The 25,859-nt window shown below is 45.2% G+C and overlaps 1 protein-coding gene across 1 annotated transcript; it reads left to right on the top strand.

Annotated features, from left to right (window-relative positions):
- LOC117501133 (CD209 antigen-like protein E) lies at window positions 1-25,036 on the top strand. The gene is made up of 6 exons (XM_034159963.1): window positions 1-199; window positions 707-802; window positions 2,199-2,462; window positions 3,142-3,305; window positions 24,300-24,433; window positions 24,791-25,036. The coding sequence occupies exons 1-6, from the start codon at window positions 121-123 to the stop codon at window positions 24,939-24,941; spliced, it is 888 nt and encodes a 295-aa protein (XP_034015854.1). The 5' UTR covers window positions 1-120; the 3' UTR covers window positions 24,942-25,036.
- Window positions 25,037-25,859: the final 823 nt, after the last annotated feature.

Raw genomic sequence — 25,859 nt, forward strand, 5'->3', positions numbered from 1 at the left:
CAAAGTCAGGACAAACAGCATCCAGATCAGAGTCCACACACACACACACACACACAGTGTTATCATTGGTATAAATGAGAGCACAAATAGATCAATAAAGGCAGTGCAGGCACCAGGAACATGGAGAACTCTCAATCAGGCCACCAACACAAAGCCATTAATGGTCATCAACACGCTCAGCACCAAACTGTCGGAAAAGGTACAACAGACTTTTTAAAATGTGCATTATTACTTTCAGTTCATTAAAAAAGAAACGATAGGTCATAGAGCATTTTCAGTTCATGCACCCATGTTATGGTTTACCAAGTGAAGTTAGACAGTTGAGTTCCACTGAGGATTTTAAAACAATGCTCAAGTTGTTTCTGTTCTCAACCGCCTATAATTTGTAATGGTCAGGAAATTTTTATCTTCATGTTTAAAATTAATATTTTATGTATTTCCTATTTTATTTTATTTAAATAAATGTGATTCATATTAGTATTGTATTGTTCTTTTTATTGTGTTTTATTTTATGTGGCACTTCTTCTGTACAGTATTTACAACTGAAAGTGACAGTAGAATTTATTTATTTCTTTTTTCTCTGATTTGTGTCCATTTAATTCACTGTGTGTAATTTAAATATTATCCACACATTCTAAGGTCTTAAACTAAAAGTCATTCTTCTGTAATATCATTTAAAAATAGATATTACACCTTCTGTTTCCAGGGGGATCTGTTTTTATATATCACCGACTGGTTTTACTGGGTCTGATATTGCTGAATGCAGTTCTGCTGATTGTGACTGTTGTTCTGGGGATTTGCTGTGAGTTTCCCTTTTCTGTGCATTAAACATCTGCATGGACATTTTACAAGAATTAATGTCAATGTTATAACATGACTTTCAAGAAATTAATTTAATTCTTAATAACTGTTCTAAAAGATTAAAATTTAAATTAGTGCACAGATATCAAACTGAATTTTTATATGCAATGTACAAGTCAATCAGTGGGGCGGCTTCAGAGATTTTGTTGATGGGGCTCAGTGGGGGGGGGGGGGGGGTGATTATTTAGTAGTGGGGTGAAAGAATTTGCAGTAAATGTCAAAAGATACATTTCAAAATTACTTGTAAGGCTCAGCAACTACATGGATCATAGCAATTACTCTTCTAATGGTACACAATCACTGGACAAATGTACAGGTAGAACAATCAAAAATAATAAATAAATAAATAAAATATAGCAATAACAACAGTTTCCTTCAGGTGGTACTATTTTCCTTCACTCTTTCCGAATGTCAGGCTTAAATCCTCCATTTCTCAGTTTCACCAGGTCCTACTTCCTGGATGGAATTCTTTCAGAAGGAAATTGTCCCTTTTTAGTCATGATGCTAACATACCAAAGCAGAGAATAATGACATAAGGAATACAGCTTGCATTATGCAAGTACATTTTGTGAACTTGCTAATTTGCCCAATGCTAAGCAATATCTTAATGAAAGTGTGTGTGTGTGTGTGGGGGGGGGGGGGGGGGGGTTATCTCTACCGGTCTCTAACACATCAGAATAAATATCTGTCTGATTAGACACTTCTAGGAGAAGGTTATTCTCCTCCATAGTTACAGGTGCAGCAAGCGGCAAAGTTTCTCTGTCCCGTTCGGATTTACATTCTAATTTTTTTAATTTAACCAGGTTAGTCCCATTGAGATCAAGATCTCTTTTGCAAGGGAGACCTCGACAATTATAAAGTTTCCAATTCACCTAACCTGCATCATGTCTTTAAATGTGGGAGAAAACCGGAGCACCTGGAGGAAACCCACACAAACACGTGGAGAACATGCAAACTCCACACAGAAAGGCCACAGGTGGGAATCGATCCCATAACTTTCTTGCTGCGAGGCAACAGCGCTAACCACTAATCCACCATGCTGCTGGTGGATTTAGACTTGGATATATAGGTGGTTAAAAAGCTGTAAGTATGAAAAATAAAAATAAAACCGGGATACCAAACAAAATGTGCCTGGTTTGCAATGCAAAAACGAATACGCATCTTCTCTCTAAACGCCATACTGGAAGTCCCTGCAAATACATTTTACTGATTAAAAACTGTGCAGTTGTGTTTAGATGCAGTTCTTATTATAAACTGCAGAACAAATGCTTAATAGAAATGAACTTTGACACTACCAATGCAGTTTATTTTGATAATTAAAAGTGTTCGTGTTTCAGGTGCCAAAGCCAAAGATGATGACCTTCAGATTCCTCAGTCGGCTGATACAACACTAATGATTGAGCTGAGCTATCTCAGCAACCACAGCGAAGTGATCAAAGCCAAAGAGGAAGCCCAGACAAGATTAGAGATGGAGCGCACCAGCCATCGCCAAAGACAAGTGCAGCTGGAGCAGCAGAAAACGCTCAATGATGACCTTCAAAAGCAGATTGAGACGCTACAAAAAGAGAAAACAATACTTCAGTATAATCATACTACTTTAGGTAAGGTTTTAAGGTTTAATCTTACTTGTAGTTGTACCGCTGACTCCAACTGTTGGCCTGTTTTTACCTGCGAGTGAAAGATCTCACATCCTACTGCTATTCTGCAGCCATCTGAACTATTTCATATTGTAGCATTAGGGCCACAGTAATCAATTATTTTCATAATCGATTAATCCACAAAATACTTGAGTTGTTTGGTTCATAAAATGCCAGTAAATGGCAGCAAATGTTTATCAGAGTTTTCTAGAGCCCAAGATGATGCTTTCAAATGTCTTGTTTTGTCCACAGCCTGAATGTATTCAATTTACAGCCAGATACAAGTAAAGAAATTAGTCAAATAACCAGAAATATTAATGTTAAAGAAGCTGAAATCAGAGAATTTGATTATTTAAAAAAACAAGCATTGGTTTGTGTCTGTCTGTCTGGAGTTAGATCTCAGTGACTGCTCCATGCATTTCCTTTATATTTGGGAAGATTCAAGGTGTGAACCCTCACCATAATGTTCCTGTTCATTTTGATGTGGACAGTGACTGCCCTCTGTTGGTTGTATAATGACCATAATATTTGGCCGCCCTTAGCACAGTAGTTTTTATTTTCTTTTACTTTCTCAGTGAAGGATATGCATCACATTATTGAAAACCTGAAAAGACAAGTTTTTAACATTTTGCTCTTCCAACAGAGGAAAGCTGTGGCAAATGCCAGCCAGGATGGATTCTTGTTAATTCATCCTGCTATTTCTTTTCTAATCCTGCATCCAACCCCAAAAGGAACTGGCCGAACAGCAGAGCAGACTGTATCAGTCGTGGAGCTGATCTGGTCGTGATCGATAACTGGGAGGAGCAGGTGGGTTGCAAAGTAACAGTTTGAAAACTGAAAATATTTATGAAAAAAAAAAAACTTGAAAACTATTCCAACAGTAACAAGTATTCATCTACTGTCAGAAATGACAAGATAGTTCATGGAAGTCTCTCCTGGGCATTACATTGAGATCTTTGCAGCTACCTATTTTATAAATACTACCCAATGTAGAGCCCGTGGATCCCCTGGTTCGTTCGCTCTGCCTGCCCGTTCGTCTGGGGGTGGTACCCAGACGAGAGACTGACGGTGGCCCCCAGTTCCCTGCAGAAACTCCTCCAGACCTGGGAGGAGAACTGAGGACCACGATCCGAGACAATGTCTGATGGAATCCCATGCAGACGCACGACGTGGTGGACCAGGAGGTCTGCAGTCTCCTGGGCCGTCGGGAGCTTCGGGAGGGCCATGAAGTGGGCCGCCTTGGAGAACCGGTCCACTATCGTTAAGATGGTGGTGTTGCCCTGGGACGGCGGGAGACCCGTGACAAAGTCCAGGCCAATATGAGACCAGGGGCGACGAGGCACGGGCAGAGGCTGGAGGAGGCCTTGGGCCTTGTGGTGGTTGGCTTTGCCCCTGGCACAGGTGGTGCAGGCCTGGACATATTCCCGGACGTCGGCTTCCATAGACGCCCACCAGAAGCGCTGCCGGACCACTGCCATGGTCCTTCGCACCCCTGGATGACAGGAGAGCTTGGAACCATGACAGAAGTCAAGGACCGCAGCCCTGGCCTCTGGTGGGACGTACAGCTTGTCCTTTGGACCTGTCCCCGGGTCCGGGCTCCGTGTCAGGGCCTCCCGGACGGTCTTCTCCACGTCCCAGGTAAGGGTGGCCACGACAGCGGACTCGGGGATGATGGTGTCAGGGGGGTCTGATGGCTCGGTCTTGACCTCCTCTTCATGCACCCGGGACAGGGCGTCAGACCGTTGGTTCTTCTCGGCATGTCTTTTTCCTGGTTCTTTCCCTCAGCCCCAACCAGTCTCAGCAGAAGACTGCCCCTCCCTGAGCCTGGTTCTGCTGGAGGTTTCTTCCTGTTAAAAGGGAGTTTTTCCTTCCCACTGTGGCCAAGTGCTTGCTCATAGGGGGTCGTTTTGACCGTTGGGGTTTTTCATAATTATTGTATGGCCTTGCCTTACAATATGGAGCGCCTTGGGGCAACTGTTTGTTGTAATTTGGCGCTATATAAGAAAAATGTTGATTGATTGATTGATTGTCCCGGGGCGGTAGGTGATCCGGAAGTCAAAACGCCCGAAGAACAGCGACCAGCGGGCTTGCCTGGGGTTCAGACGCTTCGCGGTCCGGATGTACTCCAGGTTCCGATGGTCCGTGAAAACCGTAAATGGTACCGATGCTCCCTCCAACAGGTGTCTCCACTCTTCAAGAGCCTCCTTCACCGCAAGAAGTTCCCGATTGCCGACATCATAGTTCCGTTCAGCTGGGGTCAACCTGCGGGAAAAGTAGGCACATGGATGGAGAACCTTGTCGGACTCCCCGCTCTGGGACAGCACGGCTCCTATCCCTGAGTCAGAGGCATCCACTTCAAGAACAAACTGGGGCTTGGGATCGGGCTGCACCAGAACTGGTGCAGTCGAGAACCGGCGTTTCAACTCCCTAAACGCGGCTTTGCACCGATCCGACCAGGTGAAGGGGACTTTTGTGGAGGTCAGGGCTGTCAGGGGGCTAACTACCTGACTGTAGCCCTTGATGAACCTCCGGTAGAAATTTGCAAAACTGAGGAACTGTTGTAGTTTCCTACGGTTCGTTGGTTGGGGCCAATCTCTCACTGCCGCAACCTTGGCCGGATCAGGGGCAACGGAGTTGGAGGAGATTATGAACCCCAGGAAGGACAAAGAAGTGCGGTGGAACTCACACTTCTCGCCCTTCACAAACAGCCGGTTCTCCAACAACTGCTGTAGGACCTGACGTACATGCTTGACATGGGTCTCAGGATCCGGAGAAAAGATGAGTATATCGTCTAGATATACGAAGACAAACCGATGCAGGAAGTCCCGCAAGACGTCATTAACCAATGCTTGGAACGTCACGGGCGCATTGGTGAGGCCGAACGGCATGACCAGGTACTCAAAGTGACCTAACGGGGTGTTAAATGCCGTCTTCCACTCGTCTCCCTCCCGGATCCGAACCAGGTGATAAGCATTCCTAAGATCCAATTTCGTGAAAATTTGGGCTCCATGCAGGGGCGTGAACACTGAATCCAACAGAGGTAACGGGTATCGGTTGCGAACCGTGATCTCGTTCAGCCCTCTGTAATCAATGCATGGACGGAGTCCGCCGTCCTTCTTGCCCACAAAAAAGAAACCAGCACCCATCGGGGAGGTGGAGTTCCGGATCAACCCGGCAGCTAACGAGTCCCGGATGTAGGTCTCCATTGATTCGCGTTCCAGACGTGAGAGGTTGTACAGCCTGCTGGACGGGTACTCAGCGCCCGGTATCAAATCAATGGCACAATCGTACGGACGGTGCGGGGGCAGCGTGAGTGCCAGATCCTTGCTGAAGACGTCAGCAAGGTCGTGGTACTCGGCTGGCACCGCCGCCAGATTGGGGGGGACTAAAACCTCCTCCTTAGTTGTCACACCGGGTGGAACCGAGGATCCTAAACACTCCCGGTGGCAGGTTTCGCTCCACTGAACCACAACCCCGGACGGCCAATCAATCCGGGGATTGTGTTTTAACATCCATGGAAAACCCAAAATTACTCGGGAGGTAGAAGGTGTTACATAAAACACAATCTCCTCCCTGTGATTCCCAGACACCACCAATGTCACTGGCTGTGTCTGGTGTGTGATTAGTGGAAGAAGGGTGTCATCTAGCGCCCGCACCGACAATGGTGATGGTAAGGCCACTAGAGGGAGCCCAACCTCCTTTGCCCATCTGCTATCCAGCAGATTCCCCTCCGACCCCGTGTCCACCAGTGCTGGGGCGTGAAGGGTTAGATCCCCACTCAGGATCGTGACTGGGATTCGTGCAGATCGTCGAGGTTTCCCCATGTGGGTGTTGTGACCCACCCTTAGCCCAGTCTCTAAGGACGAGTGTTGCTGTTTTGACCGTTTGGGGCATTCTCTCTGTGTTTGCTCGGTAGAGCTGCAGAGAAAACACTCTCCACGGATCAGCCTCCTTTGTCTCTGATCTGATCGTTTTTTGGCCCTGCTCGTTTCCATAGCAACGTCAGCAGGGGGAGCTGTTGTCACGTGGAGAGCCCTGGCAGTGGAGCGTGGGGAAGTCGGCTTCCTTTCGGACCCGGGAGGAAGAGGGACGGCTTGTGCCTGACCACGCCCTTCGTCTCGCTCCCGTCGGTGTTCTGTTAATCGGTTGTCTAACCGTATAACCAGGTCGATAAGCCCATCTAAATCCCGCGGCTCGTCCTTCACCACCAGGTGCTCCTTAAGGACCAGAGACAGTCCGTTTACAAAGGCGGCGCGGAGCGCAACAGCATTCGAGCCGGCTCGCGCTGCCGCCATGCGGAAGTCGACTGCATACTTCGCTGTGCTCCGACGCCCCTGCCGTATCGACAGCAGCACACTTGAAGCGGTGTCGCCTCTATGAGGGTGGTCGAACACCAGTCGGAACTCCCTCACAAACTCGGTATAAACCGTTAGGAGCCGTGAATTCTGCTCCCAGAGCGCCGTAGCCCAGGCGCGTGCCTCTCCTCGAAGCAAATTGATCACATAAGCCACCCGGCTAGCGTCTGCTGCGTACATGACGGGACGCTGTGAAAAGACAAGTGAGCACTGCATCAAGAAGTCCGCGCACATCTCCACACAGCCTCCGTACGGCTCCGGAGGGCTTATGTATGCTTCAGGGGAAGGTGGGGGGGTTCGTTAAACGACCAGCGGAATGTCTGTTTCTGGCACACGGTCAGCAGGAGGAGGTGCTGCAGCAGCGCCCTGAGCACGCGCTTCCACCTGGGCGGTGAGAGCCTCCATCCTACGATTGAGAACACTGCTCTGCTCGGTAACTAAGTCCAACTGAGCGGTAAAGGCGGTTAAGATGTGCTGCAGCTCACCCAACACGCCTCCTGCTGGCGCCTGTGCACCTCGCTCTTCCATTGGCTGTTCAAGCGATGGTTGACGCCCCTCAGGATCCATGACGCTGGCCGAGAAATCCTGTTGTGAGAGTGTTGTGACACGGACCCACAACAGGGGGCATAAATGAACGGACAATGGATAAGCCAAAAGTAACAATTTAATGTTGTGAATCACACAACGACGTACAGACAATAACAATATAGTGACTGTCAATCATACACCAGGTGACGTGTGGGCAGGCTCGACGATAGAAGACGCCTGGCGAGAGAAGAGCCGGATCCCACACAGCTTCCACTGCCAACGGAGCTGAAGAACACCGGAGCCGCCAAGCCCTGCGCCCCAGGTGGCCGCTGTCTTCAGCAGTCAGACCCGGTACTGCTGGCAGAGAACAGAGACAGTCCTGATGAGTGTGAGGTCGCACACTCAGTAATCCCGCAGTCTGTATTCAGTAAGGAAGGAGCACCTCCACCTCCAATCACACACTCGTGCAGCTCCTGTCTAACCACTTATCTGGTTGGGGTGTGAAGCGAAGCCGTCGCTGATCACACCAAACGTCAATCCCACAGATAAGGCAATCACCACAGGAAAATGGCTGCAACAGAAGTTCAGACTATTACACAAGGTTTTTGTTCAGCAGAGAAATTACCTGATTGGTAGTTGATTTCTCGGCGGAGAGGTGGAGTTGCAGTCCGGCCTTTAAGGTGGTGGTGATGATGTGGATGAGTGACAGCTGATGCTGATGATGAGTAACAGCTGTCACTCCCGGTTGCTATGACGCCCTCTCGTGCTCGAAGCCCGCACTTCAAGCAGGGCGCCATCTGGTGGTGGTGGGCCAGCAGTACCTCCTCTTCAGCGGCCCACACAACACTAAAAATCTTCTACAGTCCCTCCTCTGGGACTCGAAAGAGTCCCATTACATCAACTATACTCTTGGGCTGTTTATTGACAAGACATCCTCATTTGTGCATTGCAATAAAAAATCACATCACTCGAATTACTGATAACTCTGGTGCGGATATGAATATAAGTGATACTTCACACGGTAAATATATTTAAGTGCAGGTGAACCTACATACTAAGGCACACGGTGGTCAATTAGCTGGATTATATCAACGCAAGGTGACACTCAAACATTGAGTTTTGGTGTAAATCAAGGCACTTAAAATGGCCACATAAGACAATTTACAGCAAACTCTTAATCATGGCAAAGTAAAGGAATTACATTGACATTGTGTGCAACCAATCATCTTCTGGCATCTATTGTCTCACTCAACCAGAGGCTCTAACCCATTATACTTGGTTCTACATATTATTTTGTTAAAGCTTCACACATTTATTATTTAAGCCCATCAAACAACCCCTACATTACCACTATTCAGTTAACCAATCAAGAAACTATTCTAAGGTTAGCGCAGCTATGTCTAGTTTAATGATAAACACAATAAATGGTTTCCCTTCATGTCCGTCCTTAAGTCATTTGCCTTATCCAATCATATAATGGTTTTCATTATAGGCCATTTCTCAACATTTTCCACTTTGTTTTTCTTCTTTTTCAGCTTGTTTTTCAATGCCCTTTTTGGCCAGACGCCAAATTTAGGCGATGCATGTCTCTTGAGGCATGCAATAATTTAAGAAAAAGGGGTCCCTATGACGCCTCTTTACCACTAACTTCCCAGCCACGCCGTGTAAGGGTCCCCTTTTTATAAATTTGCAATGTGATATCTATGTGTATGCATTTAGCTTTATCTGTGTTACGCACATGATGGTAAGGACAGACATTTATCAGACCTTCGTTACTAACATATTTACACTCGGATTTCTGAAACAGTCCATAATCCAAACTCAAGAGCCAAAGTTGTTGTCCGTTTTCAGAGCCATTAGGTCAGTCCGCGCTCCCCAGCATTTACTCAGCGTCTGAAGTTTTGGGAGAAGTTGGGGAATATGGGGAGGTTGGCCTTTCAGGGGTAGTGGGGGGAGGATCAGGAATTCTGGCTTTCAGACAGTCGCGCAGTTCTCTGATGGATCTTTCCAGCTCCTTGTGCTGCTTGGCCAAGCTGTACAGGGCCCCCAGAGAATTCTTGCCCACATTCAGGGTGGTGGTGGCCAGCCCTAGGTGTTCCCTCTCCATATGCTCCATCATGCTGGCTAGCATGTCCATACTAGACTGAAGACAACACAGTGGAGTATGGAGGCCCTCCTGAGCACAAGAGATGTTGGCATTGTCACAGTGTATCCTTAACAAGTATGCAGCTGTCTGACTCAGTTGTGGCATGATTTCATCAAATAGCCCATGGGGAATGTGATTTGTGAAGGGCAGGAGCTGCTCCAGGGTTTTTGGAGCAGACTCTTGTGGAAGAAGAAGCTCTCGAGTCAAGATTGCCATGTCCAGTGGGGTGACCATGACCAGATTAAGGTTGTGCAGTCCAGGAGACAGGAAGCACAAGGGGGGAGGCATCTCATGTGTGGGGGGAGTATTGTTGATGTTGCACGGGCAAGTGGTTGCGACACTCCGGGCATTTAACAGCCTGTACAAAGCTCCCCTCTGTCCTGGTGAGTGAGTTTGGCTGAGGTCCACCCCTGCTGATCCTCCTTCAGAGGCATTGGGCTGTTCGAAATTTCTTTCCTGCCTTGGGGGTGGGAAACTGGGGACAGGTCCTAGCAGTGAGTTGGGTCTAGGATGCACTCGGGCGATTGCCGCATATGGCCGACATTGGCTGCCTCCCCTTGAAGGTATCGTTGCCACCGGCACATGTGACTGTCTCCATGGCATCTGCGGAAGGGGTGGGTTCCAGAGTCCAAAGGGTCCTTCAAATGATGGCGGAGTCCTCGGGCCGTCTCTTGTTGCAGGCAGACTCTGTGAAGCCCTCGTCGCCAGGTGCTGGAATGATGGGGATCCTTCTGTTGCCAACTGGCTCAGCTGCTGGATGGATGGCGGCTGTGGCGACCAATCATGTCTCGACCGGCCCTCCAGTAGATCCTCTTCTCCAGACAGTTCTGAGAGACCAATCAGACTTGATAGAGGCAGATCAGGCATAAGTCCCTGATCAGGGGAGTCTGTTCTCTCAGCCATACTCCTGTGTCCTATTAATATACATATACAGTCATTATTACAGCTCCATGTCATTCTTTCAGATATTGTCTATCCTATCCCTCATTGTTGTGGGTGCATGTGTGTGAATGTAAATGTGCGTGCATGTCTTCTTCCTCGTCTACAATATCACCAAACACTGTCCATCCCAGTCCTCCCTATCTGGGGTATATGCCACAATGTTAGGTAGCTGGGGGCTGTCAGGGAGGGTAATTGGTATTTCATCCATTTCCATATATTCTGGTTCTTTGTCTATTTCATTTGTGCCTTCTCCTAGGGCTTGGTCGGCTAACAGTGGGAGCTGTCCTACTGTGGATGCAATCAATTTATTAACCAGAAATTTTATCAATGAAATACCACAACATATTACCAGCAAGACCGCCACCCCTATTAGTGCCAAGACTACACCTATCTGATATAACCAGTCTTTCCATGATATCCACCCTCTCCTTAAAGCCCCAAATAGTGTAAACAGTGGGCCAATATTTACGCCATTCCCTACAATATATCCAGAATCGTCAGTTTCATTTCTCCCTCCTATGGAGTTACTTAATAGTTCTTGTTGCATCTCCCCAAGTGTGATTAAGAGCTCTGTCAAATTTCCATCTTCCCCTGTACGCATGGGAATAGCTGTGCAACATTCGGTGGCTTTGATCATAACGTAAACTCCTTGTTCATCAGCCATCATCATCTCGATAGCTAATCTATTTTGCATTGTCATTAGCGAGGTGGCGTGCAGTTGTTTGGATAAGGCTCCCACAGCTGCCAATGTCCAATTCAAATATCTTTGTTGATTATACCACAAATAATTAATCCACTGCACCTCCTGGAACCTAGAACGAACTTTTGGAGTAACCCCGAACAGAGCCAATGCCCATCCCCATTTGTCCCCATCTTCATCTGCTTTAACTCTGCTACTGTCTATGGCTTCTAATTGTCGGGGTATCCCTTCTGGTATCCCGTTTTTTACTGTGATGTTGTAGTCTGTTTTAAATGTCATTATTCCTCTTTTCTTACGAAGTTTCTGTGGCATGGTTTGTATTGAATTTGGCATTTCAATTACTGTTATTACTCCTGTGAGCATCACAGGGGCACAAAGGCTTTCCAATTAGGGGACAGGGATGATAGGAGTTTCTTTTTCTGTCGGCATGTCCAAAAGATGTCAGCTAAGGGTACCGTTCCCTTAGCTAAATTGGGAATAGATACCCATGAAGCATGGATGAGATTTAGTCCAATTACAGACCCCCCTGTGGCCGGTACTATTTGTTCACACTGTATGCCTACTGCTGGCAGGGTGTGACATATGGTAATGTTCCATGATGCTTTGGCCGGTTTATATTCTTGCTGCTTTTGCATACACTGTATGTGGTGTTTTGACTGGGTCATCCCTACCTGCCAATTGCTTATGTATTGTGCTGCTAAGCCTTTAGCTATACAAAAAGGGTGTATCATCCCTTTCTCTATTTTAATCATAGGTGGGAGGGTTCCTTCTGTACTTAGAGGCACTGGACAAAATTTACTGTCGGCAGCATATTTTTCATCACCTACTGCCATTTTCATAACACATTGTGGATAGCACTCTGCTTGGTCTAAGTTATGTTGGGGACTCCTATAACAGTTGTTGATATCAGGTAGGGGTTTAGCCTGAGGTATCACATTTTTCCGGTGACAGGCTATGCAAGGCTTTTCACTGATCTGTCTAGCGGAAAATTTTAACCATTGGTAAAATAAATTGGTCTTCAACCCTTGTGTGCAGGCTAGGTCTGTACTGGGATCCCATCTCCCTAAGTGATTGCTTGTTTCTAGGCTTCTAATTGTCCTCTTTTTCCTTGGTTTGATTTTTACCCATTTTGTGGCTTCATGTACTGTAACAGTTACGTCTTGCTTGGTTTCCCTGCATCCTTTTTTTTTTATCACAAATTACCTCTATGTTGATTGTATGTGATCCCCTAGCTTTCCCTGTAGTCATATGTTCTTATAGGCTTTTTATTTAATGTATGCCAAATTATATGTTTTTCCTGTGTTTAGATTGCCTTGTTTAGTTGCTATTGCGGCCATAGCCACGGCACAGTCCATTGTATGTTTTGGACGTCTGTTTTCTCCCATACTAACCACCAGTAGTATCGTCAACCCCTTGAATAATTCCCTAATCATTATTCTGGTGTTGGTTGAGGTGTGCTACTAGATGTGCTACTGAGTGAGCTGTCGCTAGGTGAGCTATCACTAGGGGTGTGTGGTGTATCTGTGCTTTGTCTGGGTTGTTCTTCCTGTGGTTCTTCTGTCGGTAAGTCTGCTGAGTTACTGTCTGAGGCTGATGTCTCCTGTGGCCTGTCTATCTGTCGGTCTGCATCTCTGTCTGTCTGTTGGTCTGCATCTCCAGTTGTTTCTGACTCTGAGTCTGCATCTGAGTCTGTCGCTGCTCTATCTGGCAGGGATCCACTACTCTCTGAAGCCATGCGTCGTCTTTGTTCAATCAGTCTCTGTGAGCGCCTTGGCTGGTGTTCGCCTGGCTGCAGGGAGGCGTGGCCTTCCCTCTGTGCTGTTTCTGGCTGCAGGGAGGCGTGGCCATCCCTCGGTGCTGCTGTAGGGTCCCTGGCTTCTCTCACTTCCCCCCTTGGCCCGGCGGCTCTGGCAAGACGAGCTTGCCGAGGCTGCAGGGGCGTTGGGCCACCAACCCTACAGCAGTGGTTTAAGTGGAACCAAGTGTCCTTACCGTCTACTTTGACTGCTGTACGTGAGGCAAGAATCACTTTAAAAGGACCTTCTCGGCGGGGCCTGTCTCACTTCTTTTTGAACACCTTGACGTAAACCAGATCACCAGGCTGGATGGTCTGATTTTCAAGTGGAATCTCCGTTTCTCCGTCTTCTGTAGCACCTTTGACCTGCAAAAAGATAGTTTTGTGTATTTGGGTTAATTGCCTCAGATAATTATGCCATTCGTCTTGTAGCTGCTCCAGCGACGGTCCTTCGTAGGGTCCTCTCAGGTATGGAATAGGCATCGGCTGACCTGTGAGAGCTTCAAATGGTGTCAGATGGGTTAGTCGGTTAGTTTGTGAGCGCATTGACAATAGAGCAAGCAGCAACGCATCCAGCCAGGTTAGTTTGCCATTGCTGTCTGCTATGATCTTTGCTAGTTTGCTCTTTAAAATGCCATTAGCCCGTTCCACCACCCCATTTGATTGGGGGTGATAAACACACCCAAATTTCTGTTTGATACCCAATTGTTTGAATGTTTCTTGTGTAACCTTGGCTACAAAAGCCCTACCGTTGTCAGATGAGATAGTATCTGGAATGCCAAATCTTGGAAAAACGTCTCGGCACAAGAACTTGGCTACCGTTTTATGGTCTTGATTTGGAGAGGCTACTGCCTCAATCCATCGGCTGAATCTACATATCACTACCAAAACATATCTCATTCGTTTAACTTGATTTTCAGCTCCCATGTCTATGAAATCCATCATAGACGTCTAAATGGCCCATCAGGGACCGGAATGTGGGCTAAAGGGGCTGTGAATGATTTCCAGACATTGTACTGCGCACATACCTCACACTCATTCAACAAACGGTCCACCGTAGCCGCCATATATGGTGACCACCAGACAGCTTTTAGTTTGTTCATAATTTGGACTCGCGAACAATGATCGGGTCCGTGCACCCAAATGATTGCATGTCGTAATAAATTGGTGGGTAACACAAAATGTCCATGACTACTGCGCCACAGTTTGTCCGCTGGCCCCTGACTACGTGTCTCAATAGCGCCTCGTTTAGCCCACATTCGTTTTTCTTCTCCACTGGCCCTACTTTGAGCCACTATCAGTGCCTCAAGTGAAACCAGTGGGGCACAATCTTGGATGGTTAACAGGGGAAACATGTTTTCCCCTTGTGCTCCTTTGCGAGCTGTGTCATCTGCTAGGTTGTTACCTTGAACTATGATGTTATTATTCTTTTGATGACCTGCACATTTAATGATGGATACCTCAGACGGTAATTGGAGAGCTTGTAACAGTTGGGAAATCGCTTCTCCATGAGTGACAGGGGTGCCATCTGCTCTCAGGAATCCCCTCTGTTTCCAAATGTTTGCATGTACATGACATACGCCATAAGCGTAGGCTGAATCTGTGTAGATGTTAACACGTTGATCTTTAGCTATCTGGCAAGCCATAGTTGAGGCTTTGATTTCTGCCAGTTGGACTGAACAAGGCTGATCAATTCCTTGGGACTCCAGTAATTCAAAGGTCTCGCCATCAGTGTTTAGTTTAACAATCCCCATGCCCGCATGCAATCCCGTGGCATCCCGAAAGCATGAGCCGTCCACGAACAGGGTTAGATCTGCATCTATGGCGTGATTATACAAATGTTCTCTGGCTCTCAAGAATTTCTCTGTCTCTGCCACACAGTTATGTGGAGTGCCATCTAACCGTGTGGTCAATTTGGTGGCGGGGTTCACCGTGTGACAACGTTGTATTGTTATTTCTGGAGCGGACAACACAACTTCCTATCCAGCGCATCTAGCTTGTGTTAGGACAAAACGTTGACTGGTTAGCAGGGCATGTAATTGATGCGACGTGTACAATGCTACTGCATGTCCCGTGATTATGGATGATGCTTTTTGAAATGCAAAGGTAGCTGTTGCTAGACCCTGATAGCATGGTGGCAATCCTGTTTCAATGTTGTCAAGCTTTGTACTATAATAGGCCAATGGTGGTTTTCCTTCGTTTGTTTCCTGCATTAGTACAGCACAAGCATAACCAGCTTTTTCAGTAACATACAAATGGAAAGGTTTCCCATAATCTGGGTTGCCTAACACTGGAGCAGTTTGCATCTCTGTTTTTAGGGCCTCAAAAGCTCCCGTTGCCTCATCTGTCCAGATGAGGAGAGCTGCATTGTTTGTTTGCCCCGCAGCTCTGATCATGGCACGCAAAGGTGCAGTTTTTATAGCATAATCACAAATCCACGGCCGACTGTATCCTGCCATCCCAAGGAATGAAAGCATTTGTCCCACTGTTTGGGGTTTGGGAGCCTTGATTATAGCCTCCACTTGGCTTAGGGCTATACATCGCGTGGTCCCACACAACTGTCTTCCCAAGTATTCTACTTGTTGTTTGCAGAACTGCAATTTGTCCTTACTTACTTTATGACCTCCATCTGCCAATGCATGCAATACAATTAATGAATCTTTTTCACACTGTTCTTGAGTCTCTGATGCAATAAGGAGGTCATCCATATATTGCACCAATGTACTGGGTATGTCAAGGTGTTGTAAATCTTCAGCCAGGACTTTGTTAAAGATGGCTGGGGACAGGTTCAGTCCCTGAGGTAGCCGTGTATACGTTAGCTGTTGTCCCAGAAATGTGAACGCAAACAAATGTTGTGAATCTGGGTGCACAGGCACACTGAAATAGGCTGAACACAGATTGATTACTGTGTACCATTTTGCTCCAGCAGGGATGCTTGATAGTATAGTATGCGGATCAGGTACTACAGGTGCATCCATTTCTATTATTGCATTGATAGGACGCAGATCATGTACCAGCCGATACTCTTTGGTATTGTTTTTAGGGATAGGATAGATAGGAGTATTGCAGCTGCCATTAGTCCCTTAATTACCGGTTTTATGCCTTCAACAGCCTGAGGTTTTAATGGATACTGCCTTTGGTGAGGCAGTTTTGCTCCCGGTTTTACTTTTATTTTTACTGGTAAGGCTGTTTTTACTAGTCCTACATCTGTTTTGCTTTTGGACCACACCACCGGTGGTATTTGCTCTAACAATTTCTCTTGTTGGGCCGATAACACCATCTGTCCCTCTGGTCTAGGATTGAGCTCCACTTTTTGGGCTATAGCTTCATCATTTACTTTTAAGTTAATTCGTATAAACCGCTGGTCTTTCGACAGATGTACTTGTGGATTTTCCATGTTTTGCCATTCTTCAACTTCTGAGGCTGTCTTTACCATTGGACCTAGGTCATGGGATTCGTACTTTTCTGAGACTAAAAGGGTCACATGAGGCATGGCATTCGGCACTTGATACCATTGTTGTTCAGCTGAAGTTAGCTTGACAGAAGCTGCGGCCCCTTGGGGGCCTAAATAAATTTCTGTGGTGGTTATGTGAAACAGCCGCTGATTCATCAATGCATCTCACCAGCATGCATAGTCAGTTTGTTCTTGTTTGGCATCGAACATCATGGTGACATGTAAAGGTAAACTAGGTGTATATACTGCTGCATAATGTTGTTCTGCCCAGGGCTTCCATTTTTCCCATTCCAGTTGAAGATTTGAATTTTCTGGTTGTAACTTCAGCCAGTATACCATGGGTTGCACAGTTCGGACGTTGTCTTCCATGTCCATAAGCACCATAATGTTGGTGAGTGCTTCGTCAGGAAAGTGTATTTGCAGTTCTTGATGGGTACACACTATCTTGGTTTGTAGTTTGCATAAAATGTCTCATCCCAGCAAGTACACAGGTGTATTTTGTGAGTATAACGGGTGTTTCAATTGTTTTTCCTGCAATCGTTACAGGAAGTGGGCGTGTAAAAGGTATTATTTGAGTTTTCCCAGAGAAGCCGATGGTCTTAATTACAGACCCAGAGAGGGGGAGATGAGCGCCCATTTTCCCTATACAAGACTATGTTGCCCCTGTATCCACCATAAAAGGGAAATCTCTGTTTTGTATATTAATGGTGACGGTTGGCTCTTCCTTAGGTATCATAGAAATAGCCAATGCCACCGTTTCCCCCTCTGGCTTCTCTAGGCCCCCCTATTGCCAATAGGCAGAGGGTCCAACCCAAGGTCAGGCTGGACAATTTCTCATTCGATGTCCAGGTTGTCCACAGCTCCAACACTCATTAGAAGGTTGAGCCCCTGTTGGGGGTGTTGGTCCCGTAGGCGGTCCCGCTTGACTGTTACTGGGAGCCGAGTTTTGGAATCTGCTTCCAAATGAAGGTTGGCGAGATCCTCTTCGCCACCCTCCTCTGGGACCCTGAAAGTTCCGTGGCTCTCCTCTTCACCCATGACTGTAGGTGGGTCCATTCCCGGGTGTGCCAGTGCTATGGTAGTGATTGTGATGCTCCACCGGTGCTGAGACTCCTCCTGCAGGAGTGCTTCCTGCTGCTCCTTGGGGGCTCTGTGTGGCTGTTACCACAGGTGCCTGTATACTGGCAGCAGTGTTTGCTGTGGGGCCTGTGCTTGCTGGCTCAGAAGGAACAGGGGTCATCATTGGTGCCTGGGTCTTCGTTTTTTCTTTCTTGACTTTGGTTAGCTCTCCCAACTGCATCTGCACCAATTTTTTCGTCAGGGATTTGGCTGCATTTTCTTCTTTTTGTTTCTCTTTCTTGTAGATTTCAAGATGGTGACAAATATGCTCAGAGTATAAGGCCCAATTCATTTTTGATAGTCCCACGACTCCATCTAGGGCTTTCTGAACCGCTTCCGGTAGAGCCTTTTTTACAGTTATTTTGAACAGGATTTCAGTTGCTGGGGAATGGTTCCATGCATTTCCTGTTTCCTCTGCCCATCTCTTCTGGAATCTGTGCAGGAACTTCTTTGGGCACTCTTCAGGTTTCCACTCCTCATCATCCAATTTAGAGGGGTCCAAGACCTCAGGGTACTTTCTTCTCAGTCCCTCCCACATGGAGTTTCTATAGCGATTAAAGGGGACTTCATCATGTTGATTAGTGCCCATCATCTGTGTTAGTCCAACCCTTTCTGCTAGTTCTTCAGTGTCATGTTTTCCCATTACATGCATTAGCAAGGCTTTTATGTCACCTAAAGACAAGGTTACCCCTGCAGTGCCTTCTTCTAAGGCAGTTATCCATCTCCCAGCTCCTTGGGTGATGTCTGGCAGCCTGTTGGCCAGCCCCACCATGTCTGTCCAGCTCCATGGGGTGTACACATGATGACCATTTCTGACCACCAGTGGGCATATGAGGTCTTCGTCCTCCTCTTCTTCTGTGGGGGCTCCATACTGTCTTCCAGATCGAGTGCGACTGACTGGCCCCAGGCGGTCCATCAAGTTGGTTATATCCTGTTCTAAAGCCGTTATGTCTTTGGCTACACATTGTTGTCTTTGCCTGAGTCGGGCCTCTTTTGCACTCTCAATGACGACCTCACCAGAAATCTTACAGGTGGGTGGCTCTATAATGTGATTCCCTCGATTGGGCGTCGATTGTTGTAGTGTTCTTCTTTCCTCGGCGTCCCTATGTCTTTGTATTCTTTCCTCCGCTAGCCGAAGTTGCTCAGCTAGTTCTTCATTACCTTTTCTGGCTAGATCCAGTGTGCCACTCTTTAGAGCCTCTATAGCCTGAGAAGGTCCAGTCGGCTGACTTATGCTGGGAGGGGACGGTTTTCAGTGGACCTCGGGGCGCAGGTGGAGACTTCAGGTCTCTCTCTCTATCTTCGTCTACCTCAGTGTCACTGTTATATGTGGCCCCCCCTACTGGTCGTGATGGGAAACCACTTACTTCTGGACTTGGAGACCTTGTATGATCCATTTGACAGATCGAGGACCTGTCTCCTTGTGGCTCTCGAGCTTTTAGTGTCAGTGTGAATTTGCCCTCCACATCCATGCCTTGGTCCTCTTCATGAGTGCCTAATACAAACTGTCCAGCTGTCTTTCCCATATCATGACGTTTATGTGGGGGTGGCTCTGCTTCCCAGCTCGGTGCACTGGCTTTGGTCTCTTTGGATTTTTCCTCTGACATTTTTTCTCTTTTCTGCTGTAGGCTTTGTGCTTCCTGCTTGAACAAGGCCAAAACTTCTTTTTCCTCAGTGCGTTTTTTGTTGTTATTCATGTTCTTCTGCTGATCTTTAATTTCTTTTTTCTGTATTTCTACAGCAACTGCTTCACATGTCACCGGATCAAATGATCCTTCCAAAGGCCATTGCCTGCCCCCATGTGACCTTTTGTGCCACTTTCTCATACATTGGTTGGCTTTAATGCGTTTTCCTGGATACTTTCTTAGTACTAAGTCTAGCGGGGTACTTTCCCGACCTTGAGAGTTACCCATGTAACCCTGACAAACGCTATGTGAGGTGTTTCTATGGTGTTCTGATAGTCCCTCAGGGGCTGTCCTGATCCAGACCAATAGCTTGCCGGCTGTAACACCTGTTTTGTACTTTAAACCCTTAAAAGGATTAAATTTCCAACTGTTTTGTCCGTCTTCTTTTTCTTTAACTAAATATGCAAATTTACCTGTTTCCCACCGAACCTTCCTTGGGACCACAGTCAGAGTCAACCTAGGAAACAGTTCTTCACCTGGATCGGTTGGTAGTGTTATTAAATGATTTAATGGTATGCTAATTTCTTTATTAGGATCAGCACAAAGCAGCTCCAGCCACGGGGTTAAACCCTGATGCAACAGACGTCTTATCAGCAGCTCCCAATTAATTAGAGGGAATTGTTCTTTCTTTTGCTTCAAATTGACTATCTTAGTAATTTGCCATAATTTCTGATTGATCTCTTGTTCGTCCTGCCAATGTTCTGCTCCTACACTGTCATAATAGGTCCTTTCCAGCCAAAAATGTGTCCTGATTCCCTGGGTTTCGATGTCTCCGTCAGTCAAGTAATGTTCTGGGAATATTATTTCATCATCACTTAAGTCTCCCATCAATGACTGTCCCAAGCACTGATCAGTCTGTCAGCTTTTTCACTATAATCTGATCCTTAACTCTTTTAATTTGTAACCAATTTTATTTCTTTAGTCCTCTTACAACCCTAACACTTCCTAATGTCTTTGCTCCTGACTTTCTTTTTTCCTTCTAATTTCTCACTTTCCGCTTCTCTTGTCTTTTTCTGCTATGTTTGTTTATTAGTTTTCTTTCTTTGAAATAATATCTACCTTCTCTGTATTTACATAGCAGTCTCTTCTCCTGTCTTTTTTCTCCACTGTCTCTGTTTCTCACTTTCCTCTTTGCCTGTCATGCACCTCCCAAGTCCAAACGTCTCCTCCTCCTCGTACTCTTCACATTAATCTTGTATGTCAGCCAGCCTGCAAGCTCTCACAGCTTGCCTGCAACTCCCCGCTTACTCTCTGCTCTCCCACACAACAATCTTTAAAAGCTTTATACACAAAAATTATTAAAAACAAATTTCTATATATCTCTATCTAGACTTCTGCCACTCTTCACTCCGTGGCTTTAAACAACTTTTTTAATCACTTAACACCAATGTGTTCTGTTTGAGTATGTATCTCTTCTTCACATTAGACAGCTCTCCGGCGCTGCCAGCAACTAATACAGGGGTAGGCAACCTGTTCCAGAAAGAGCCATGAGGGTGCAGGTTTTCTTTGCAGCCACTGACTCCACCAGGTGATTTCACTGATTAACTGATTCCATCTGCTCAAAGTGATATTAATCAGTAAAATCACCTGGTGGAGTCAGTGGCTGCAAAGAAAACCTGCACCCTCATGGCTCTTTCTGGAACAGGTTGCCTACCCTGAACTAATATATTATTTTTAACAAGCTCCTCTCTGAGCGTACAATATTTCATTTACTTCACCTTACAGCGCCTCGCGTGCGTATACTGTGCTTTCCTGCACTTTCTTCTCACTTGTATGTTTCCTACGCTCTCCAAGCGTACATTATGTCTAGTGAGCTTAATGTGCCTTTGCACTCAAAGTACTCTTTTTTTTCCAATTCTTTTCTTATAAAAAAAAAACTCATATTACTCTGCACTTAATTACTTATTCTTCAGTATGCACTAATCTTCACTTCTATATTTCTCCCACGCCCCACAAGCATGTATTTGGTGCCTTACTGCACTATTTTCTGCTTCATTAATTCTCATGTATTTTGCACCGATTCTCCATTATTTTTATAGTTTTTTCTCTTTTCTTAAAAAAAGGATGTCCTTTATTGAGCTCATCTTACTTACTGTCAGCTGTGCTCCTCTGCACTTTTATTTATTCTCCTTATCACGTACGGTATTTCTATTGCGCCCCCTCAGGCGCTTATCTTGTGCTTCTCTGCACTATTCTCTTTTAATCTCTTTTTCCTCACTTATCCTACTTCAGTCTCTTTTTCTTTAAATAAACTTGTATTACCTTGTACCTATTTGTCAGTATACTTCCCTAAATTAACCCCTACAGTGCATGCTATCAGCTGGCATGTTAGTAATGAATTTTAACACCAATTATTCCCCAAGCATCCATGTTAGTTCTCCATGCACTCTTTTCCGCACCAGAGTTCATGAACATTCCTGACCTTTGACTCACACAGACACTCTCTTTCCCGGGAACACACATTCACCCTCTGGGCATTCTGTCTACAAGGCCTGAGAATTTTCAATCTTATCTTTTTTGGTCTCTTGTCAATTTTCTTAGTCCCGGTTCTTTTGGGTAAGAGGCAATTAAAAATATCACCTGTCAACTTGGGCGGAAATCCAGACTCACTCCTCCAGATCATGCAGAAGTTATAAAAGGTTTCTGCTTACTTTTAGTCGTGATTACTGTTATTTACGGTCTGGAGGGATGAGCTAGACTGTCCCAGGCTGCCGGAATGCCCCTGGACCCTCCTGGCTGGCTCGCCAAGTTCTGTCGTGGTCCTTCTTTTTGGTCGTCTCAGGATGTCTTCTTTAGATAACACAAAACTGATTGCAGGTGGTTTGCAAGAAAAGAACACAACACTTTAAAATAATTCAGCCTTAAGCAAGACAAAATGCACAGAGTTTTTAAGTTTATTTAAGCATCCGAAACAGAGCTTATACAAACTGAGCCCTCTAGAGAGAGTGAATATGCGCCAACTGCGCTCATCTATATATTGGAGACCCGCGGGCATCACTCCTCCTTCGACTTTTTATTTTATTCCCAAGACATGGTTTTCTATTGGAAGCGTCCTCTAGTGAACCCTAAGCAGGTGTTACGTCATTATTTCAATGTGACAAACGCTCCCATTAAAACTTGAAGGATTTACAACTGATTTTTTTAAAAAAACAGCATCTGCCACAGGTGCACCTGACCTGCGGGCTCATTACTGCTGGGATATCAGCCAACTCTGCTGCCAACTTGGAAAGTACCTGACAGGCCGAGTGACTAATAGAGCCCTTTTTTGGGTTGAACACCTGTTAGTTCAACCAGAGGACATATAGTTCAGATCAGGACACTTGATAGTTCATCAGAGAATACACAGTTCAAATAAGGACCTAAAAATGCTTCTACATATGTTAACGAGAAAAAACAAAGGCTATAACCACTTTATTATTGCATAATTACATTAATGAGCAACTATAAGAACTGTGGTGATAGTTTATGAACACATTAGTTTCTAATAGTTTATAAAATCATTAGGAACACAAATATCCATGAGTTTATCCATGAAAGTTCTCAGTCCTCCAAAGAGAAATCTAAACATTTAGTCAACAGCAGGACCTGTTGTTAGTCTATCTCATTTCACCACTGACCCAAGTGACTTTTATGAAAAATCATAGAAGACACTTGAACCTTTCGACATTGTTTGTGTTTAACCAAGTTGTGGATAGGGGGACTTCTATGGAAGACCAGGAGCTGTGTGTTTAACCAAATTGCCTATTGTGTCATTATTTTGCTTTTCCTGTTACTTTATTGAAATGGATATATAATTAATTATACATTTACTTGCAGTTACCTATGCACATTAACATTTAACTACACTTTTTGCAGCTACTGGATCTACAGCAGAGCAATACCTTCTAATCAAACACTAGATGTGTTTATGATGCTTGTAGGAATACAAAATACTTGTACGGTGTTATTAACACGTAACAGGGTGGTGGCCAAGCTGTTAAAGGCGCTAGTTAGCAATGCAAAAGGTTCGCTGTTCAAGGTCACCCCTGCCCATTCTCCATGTAATGTGGAATTGCGTCAGGAAGGGCAGCCGGCGTAAAACGTGTGCCAAATCAATGTGCAGATCCACCTCTGATCTGCTGCGGTGACCGAGAGAGGCAAAATAAATAAATAAATGAGAAGCTGAAGGTACTTAATGTTAATGTGCATGATATAAGGGCGTTTTCTGCCACTTGTCTGTGTCCGGGTCATGGTGGCAGTGCATCAAGCAGCTCAATCCACGCTTCCCTATTCTCGGCTAAGTCCTCTCACTCTTCCTGGGGGATCCAGACGCTTTCCGAAGCCAGCTGGGAAATGTAATTCCTCCGGCATATCCAGGATCTCCTCAGGGGCCTCCTCCCAGCTGGACATGTGTGGAAGACCTCCTTCAGCTGACAACCAGGACGCATCCTCAAAAGATGCCCAGAACACCTCAGCGGAAGAAGCAGCAGCTCTACTCCGAGCCCCTCCAGGATATTCAAGCTTCTCACCTTAAGGATTTAAAGCCCTTATTACCTGTTAACACTTATTGTAAGAATGTAAATATAAAGTGTTTAGACAATATTTTAAACTCATTCTGTACTAAGTTAATTAAATGTGATTTGAACCATCATAAAACTACACTTGTGGAGTAGCTAACTAAGCTAATTCTGCAATATGTGCCAGGCAGGTGTGAAGATAGCCAAGAACCATAATGTGAGACTCCAGGCTCACATATCACATGAAAATCTGTTTCCATTTTGTTGTGTTTTTGCAGTGTTTACAGGGAGTAAGACTCACAATGTGAAAAATGATAAATTAGATTGAATTACAAAGAACTTTATTAATCCCTTCAGAAGACTCCCTCAGGGAAATTAAGGTTCTAGCAGCATTGCATAGCAGCACACAGGGTAAGAAGCACACAGAGTATCAAAAGTGAAAGTAAAAAAGGCAACAGTTTGCAAATATAAATACACAATATAAATACCAGACATACTGATCAATACTGGTTTACAGTCTACTGTTGTTCCTGTAATTAAAAAATTAAAATCATGTGGAAAATGTGTGTTTTCTCTCACAGCAACTGCTGAATGACAACTATAAAACTGACTCCACCAGCAAAACTTGGTGGGAGAATGGGTACTGGATTGGCCTCACTGACATTGAGACCGAGGAAAAGTGGGTCTGGATTAACAATGTGACCCAGGTGGAAACGTGAGCATCTCACAGGCTGTTCAATTTCTAAATATGAATGTGATTATTGATATGGAGAGTCTCAGTGGACAATTTGGTCATGCATTCCAGTGACGTTTCCTCACAAAAGACTGTTAATGTTTCAAAGTCTATTAGCAATCTGGGGCAAAACAGATCCAAAATACTTAAAATTTGATCACTGTTCCTCCTGTGGACTTGGCCCAGCAGTCTGTACTCATAGTCGAGATGACATCATGACGCATGAAGGAAATGCAAGACACAATTGTTTTTGTACTTTTCCATATTGCTTATAAGTACATGGCACATTGGTATCACAGAAACAATGTAACCGCCTATTTCTCAATTATTTTTCTAAAGGTACTGGATCCCGGGAGAACCGAACAACCATGGTCCTGATGGTGAGGACTGTGGTGCCTTTTATTTTAGTGGAGATCCCATGAAGACACGGTATGATGGAAAATGCCAATATCATCTGTATAACTGGTTGTGTGAGATTAAATTAAAGTAAACATGCAGCCTCTCAAGCAGATCTCAAACACTCATTATATTTGATTTCTCACAATCATTCATCTTCATCTGCTTACTCCAATTATGGGTCCTGTCCAGGGTGGACCATGGACAGGACAGGAGTCTGTTGCACGGCTTACATTTGATTTCTGATTAAATATATTAGGAATGAGGTCTTTGTGGACATATAGAGGGCGCTCAGAGAGGGTACACCTTCACAAAGGAAAACACTCTCCTTCATATACATCTCTACATATTTTATTCTGAAAGATTTGTCAAAAGCAGTTGTACCATGCAGAATCCTCTTTATTGAGATTCGTGTCTTTTGTTTTTTTCTTGAGAAAGTGAGAAGTGCTTGGCCTAAGTAATGACTCGAGATTGGTTTAGGTCATACTCAACTGGCAGAAAACAAGTTGTTGATGTTAAATAGTACCACATCTCCTGAATGTAACATAACCTGTGGTGTACTGCAAGGCTCAATACTTGGACTACTTCTTTTTCTGATATACGTTAATGACGCGCTAGCTGCCAAACAGTGCAAGCTCTTGCTCTATGCAGATGATTCAGCCCTGATTATTTCAGGCAAGACGTGACAGAAATAAAAGCTGCCCTGAAGTGTCGAGATTTCATCTGTACAAATGTGGTTGATTAACAATACGTTTTCACTACACCTTGGGTCTATTCCATTCTGGTTCAAAACATAAACTCAAACAGTATGATAGAATAAGTGTCAAGTGTAGTGGAAGTGACACTGAATAAAGCAGCAAGTTACTTATTTAGTCGTGACATTTGATCAATCCCTTTCTGGGAACCAGTCAGGTAGACTGGTTGCCCTCCAGGACCCAAGGCGGTTCCATGGTGTTATGGATGCGGCAAAGTGCACATGCTCTCAGACTTGAGTTGCAGGAATGCCAGAAAA

Source organism: Thalassophryne amazonica, chromosome 19, assembly GCF_902500255.1.
Source record: "Thalassophryne amazonica chromosome 19, fThaAma1.1, whole genome shotgun sequence".
Lineage (NCBI taxonomy): Eukaryota > Metazoa > Chordata > Actinopteri > Batrachoidiformes > Batrachoididae > Thalassophryne > Thalassophryne amazonica.

Excerpts from the sequence above, each read along its gene's own strand:
- LOC117501133 (XM_034159963.1), top strand. The coding sequence starts at position 121 with ATGGAGAACTCTCAATCAGGCCACCAACACAAAGCCATTAATGGTCAT. Across the intron at positions 200-706 it reads GCACCAAACTGTCGGAAAAG|GGGGATCTGTTTTTATATAT; the intron begins GTACAACAGACT and ends TTCTGTTTCCAG. Across the intron at positions 2,463-3,141 it reads GTATAATCATACTACTTTAG|AGGAAAGCTGTGGCAAATGC; the intron begins GTAAGGTTTTAA and ends CTCTTCCAACAG.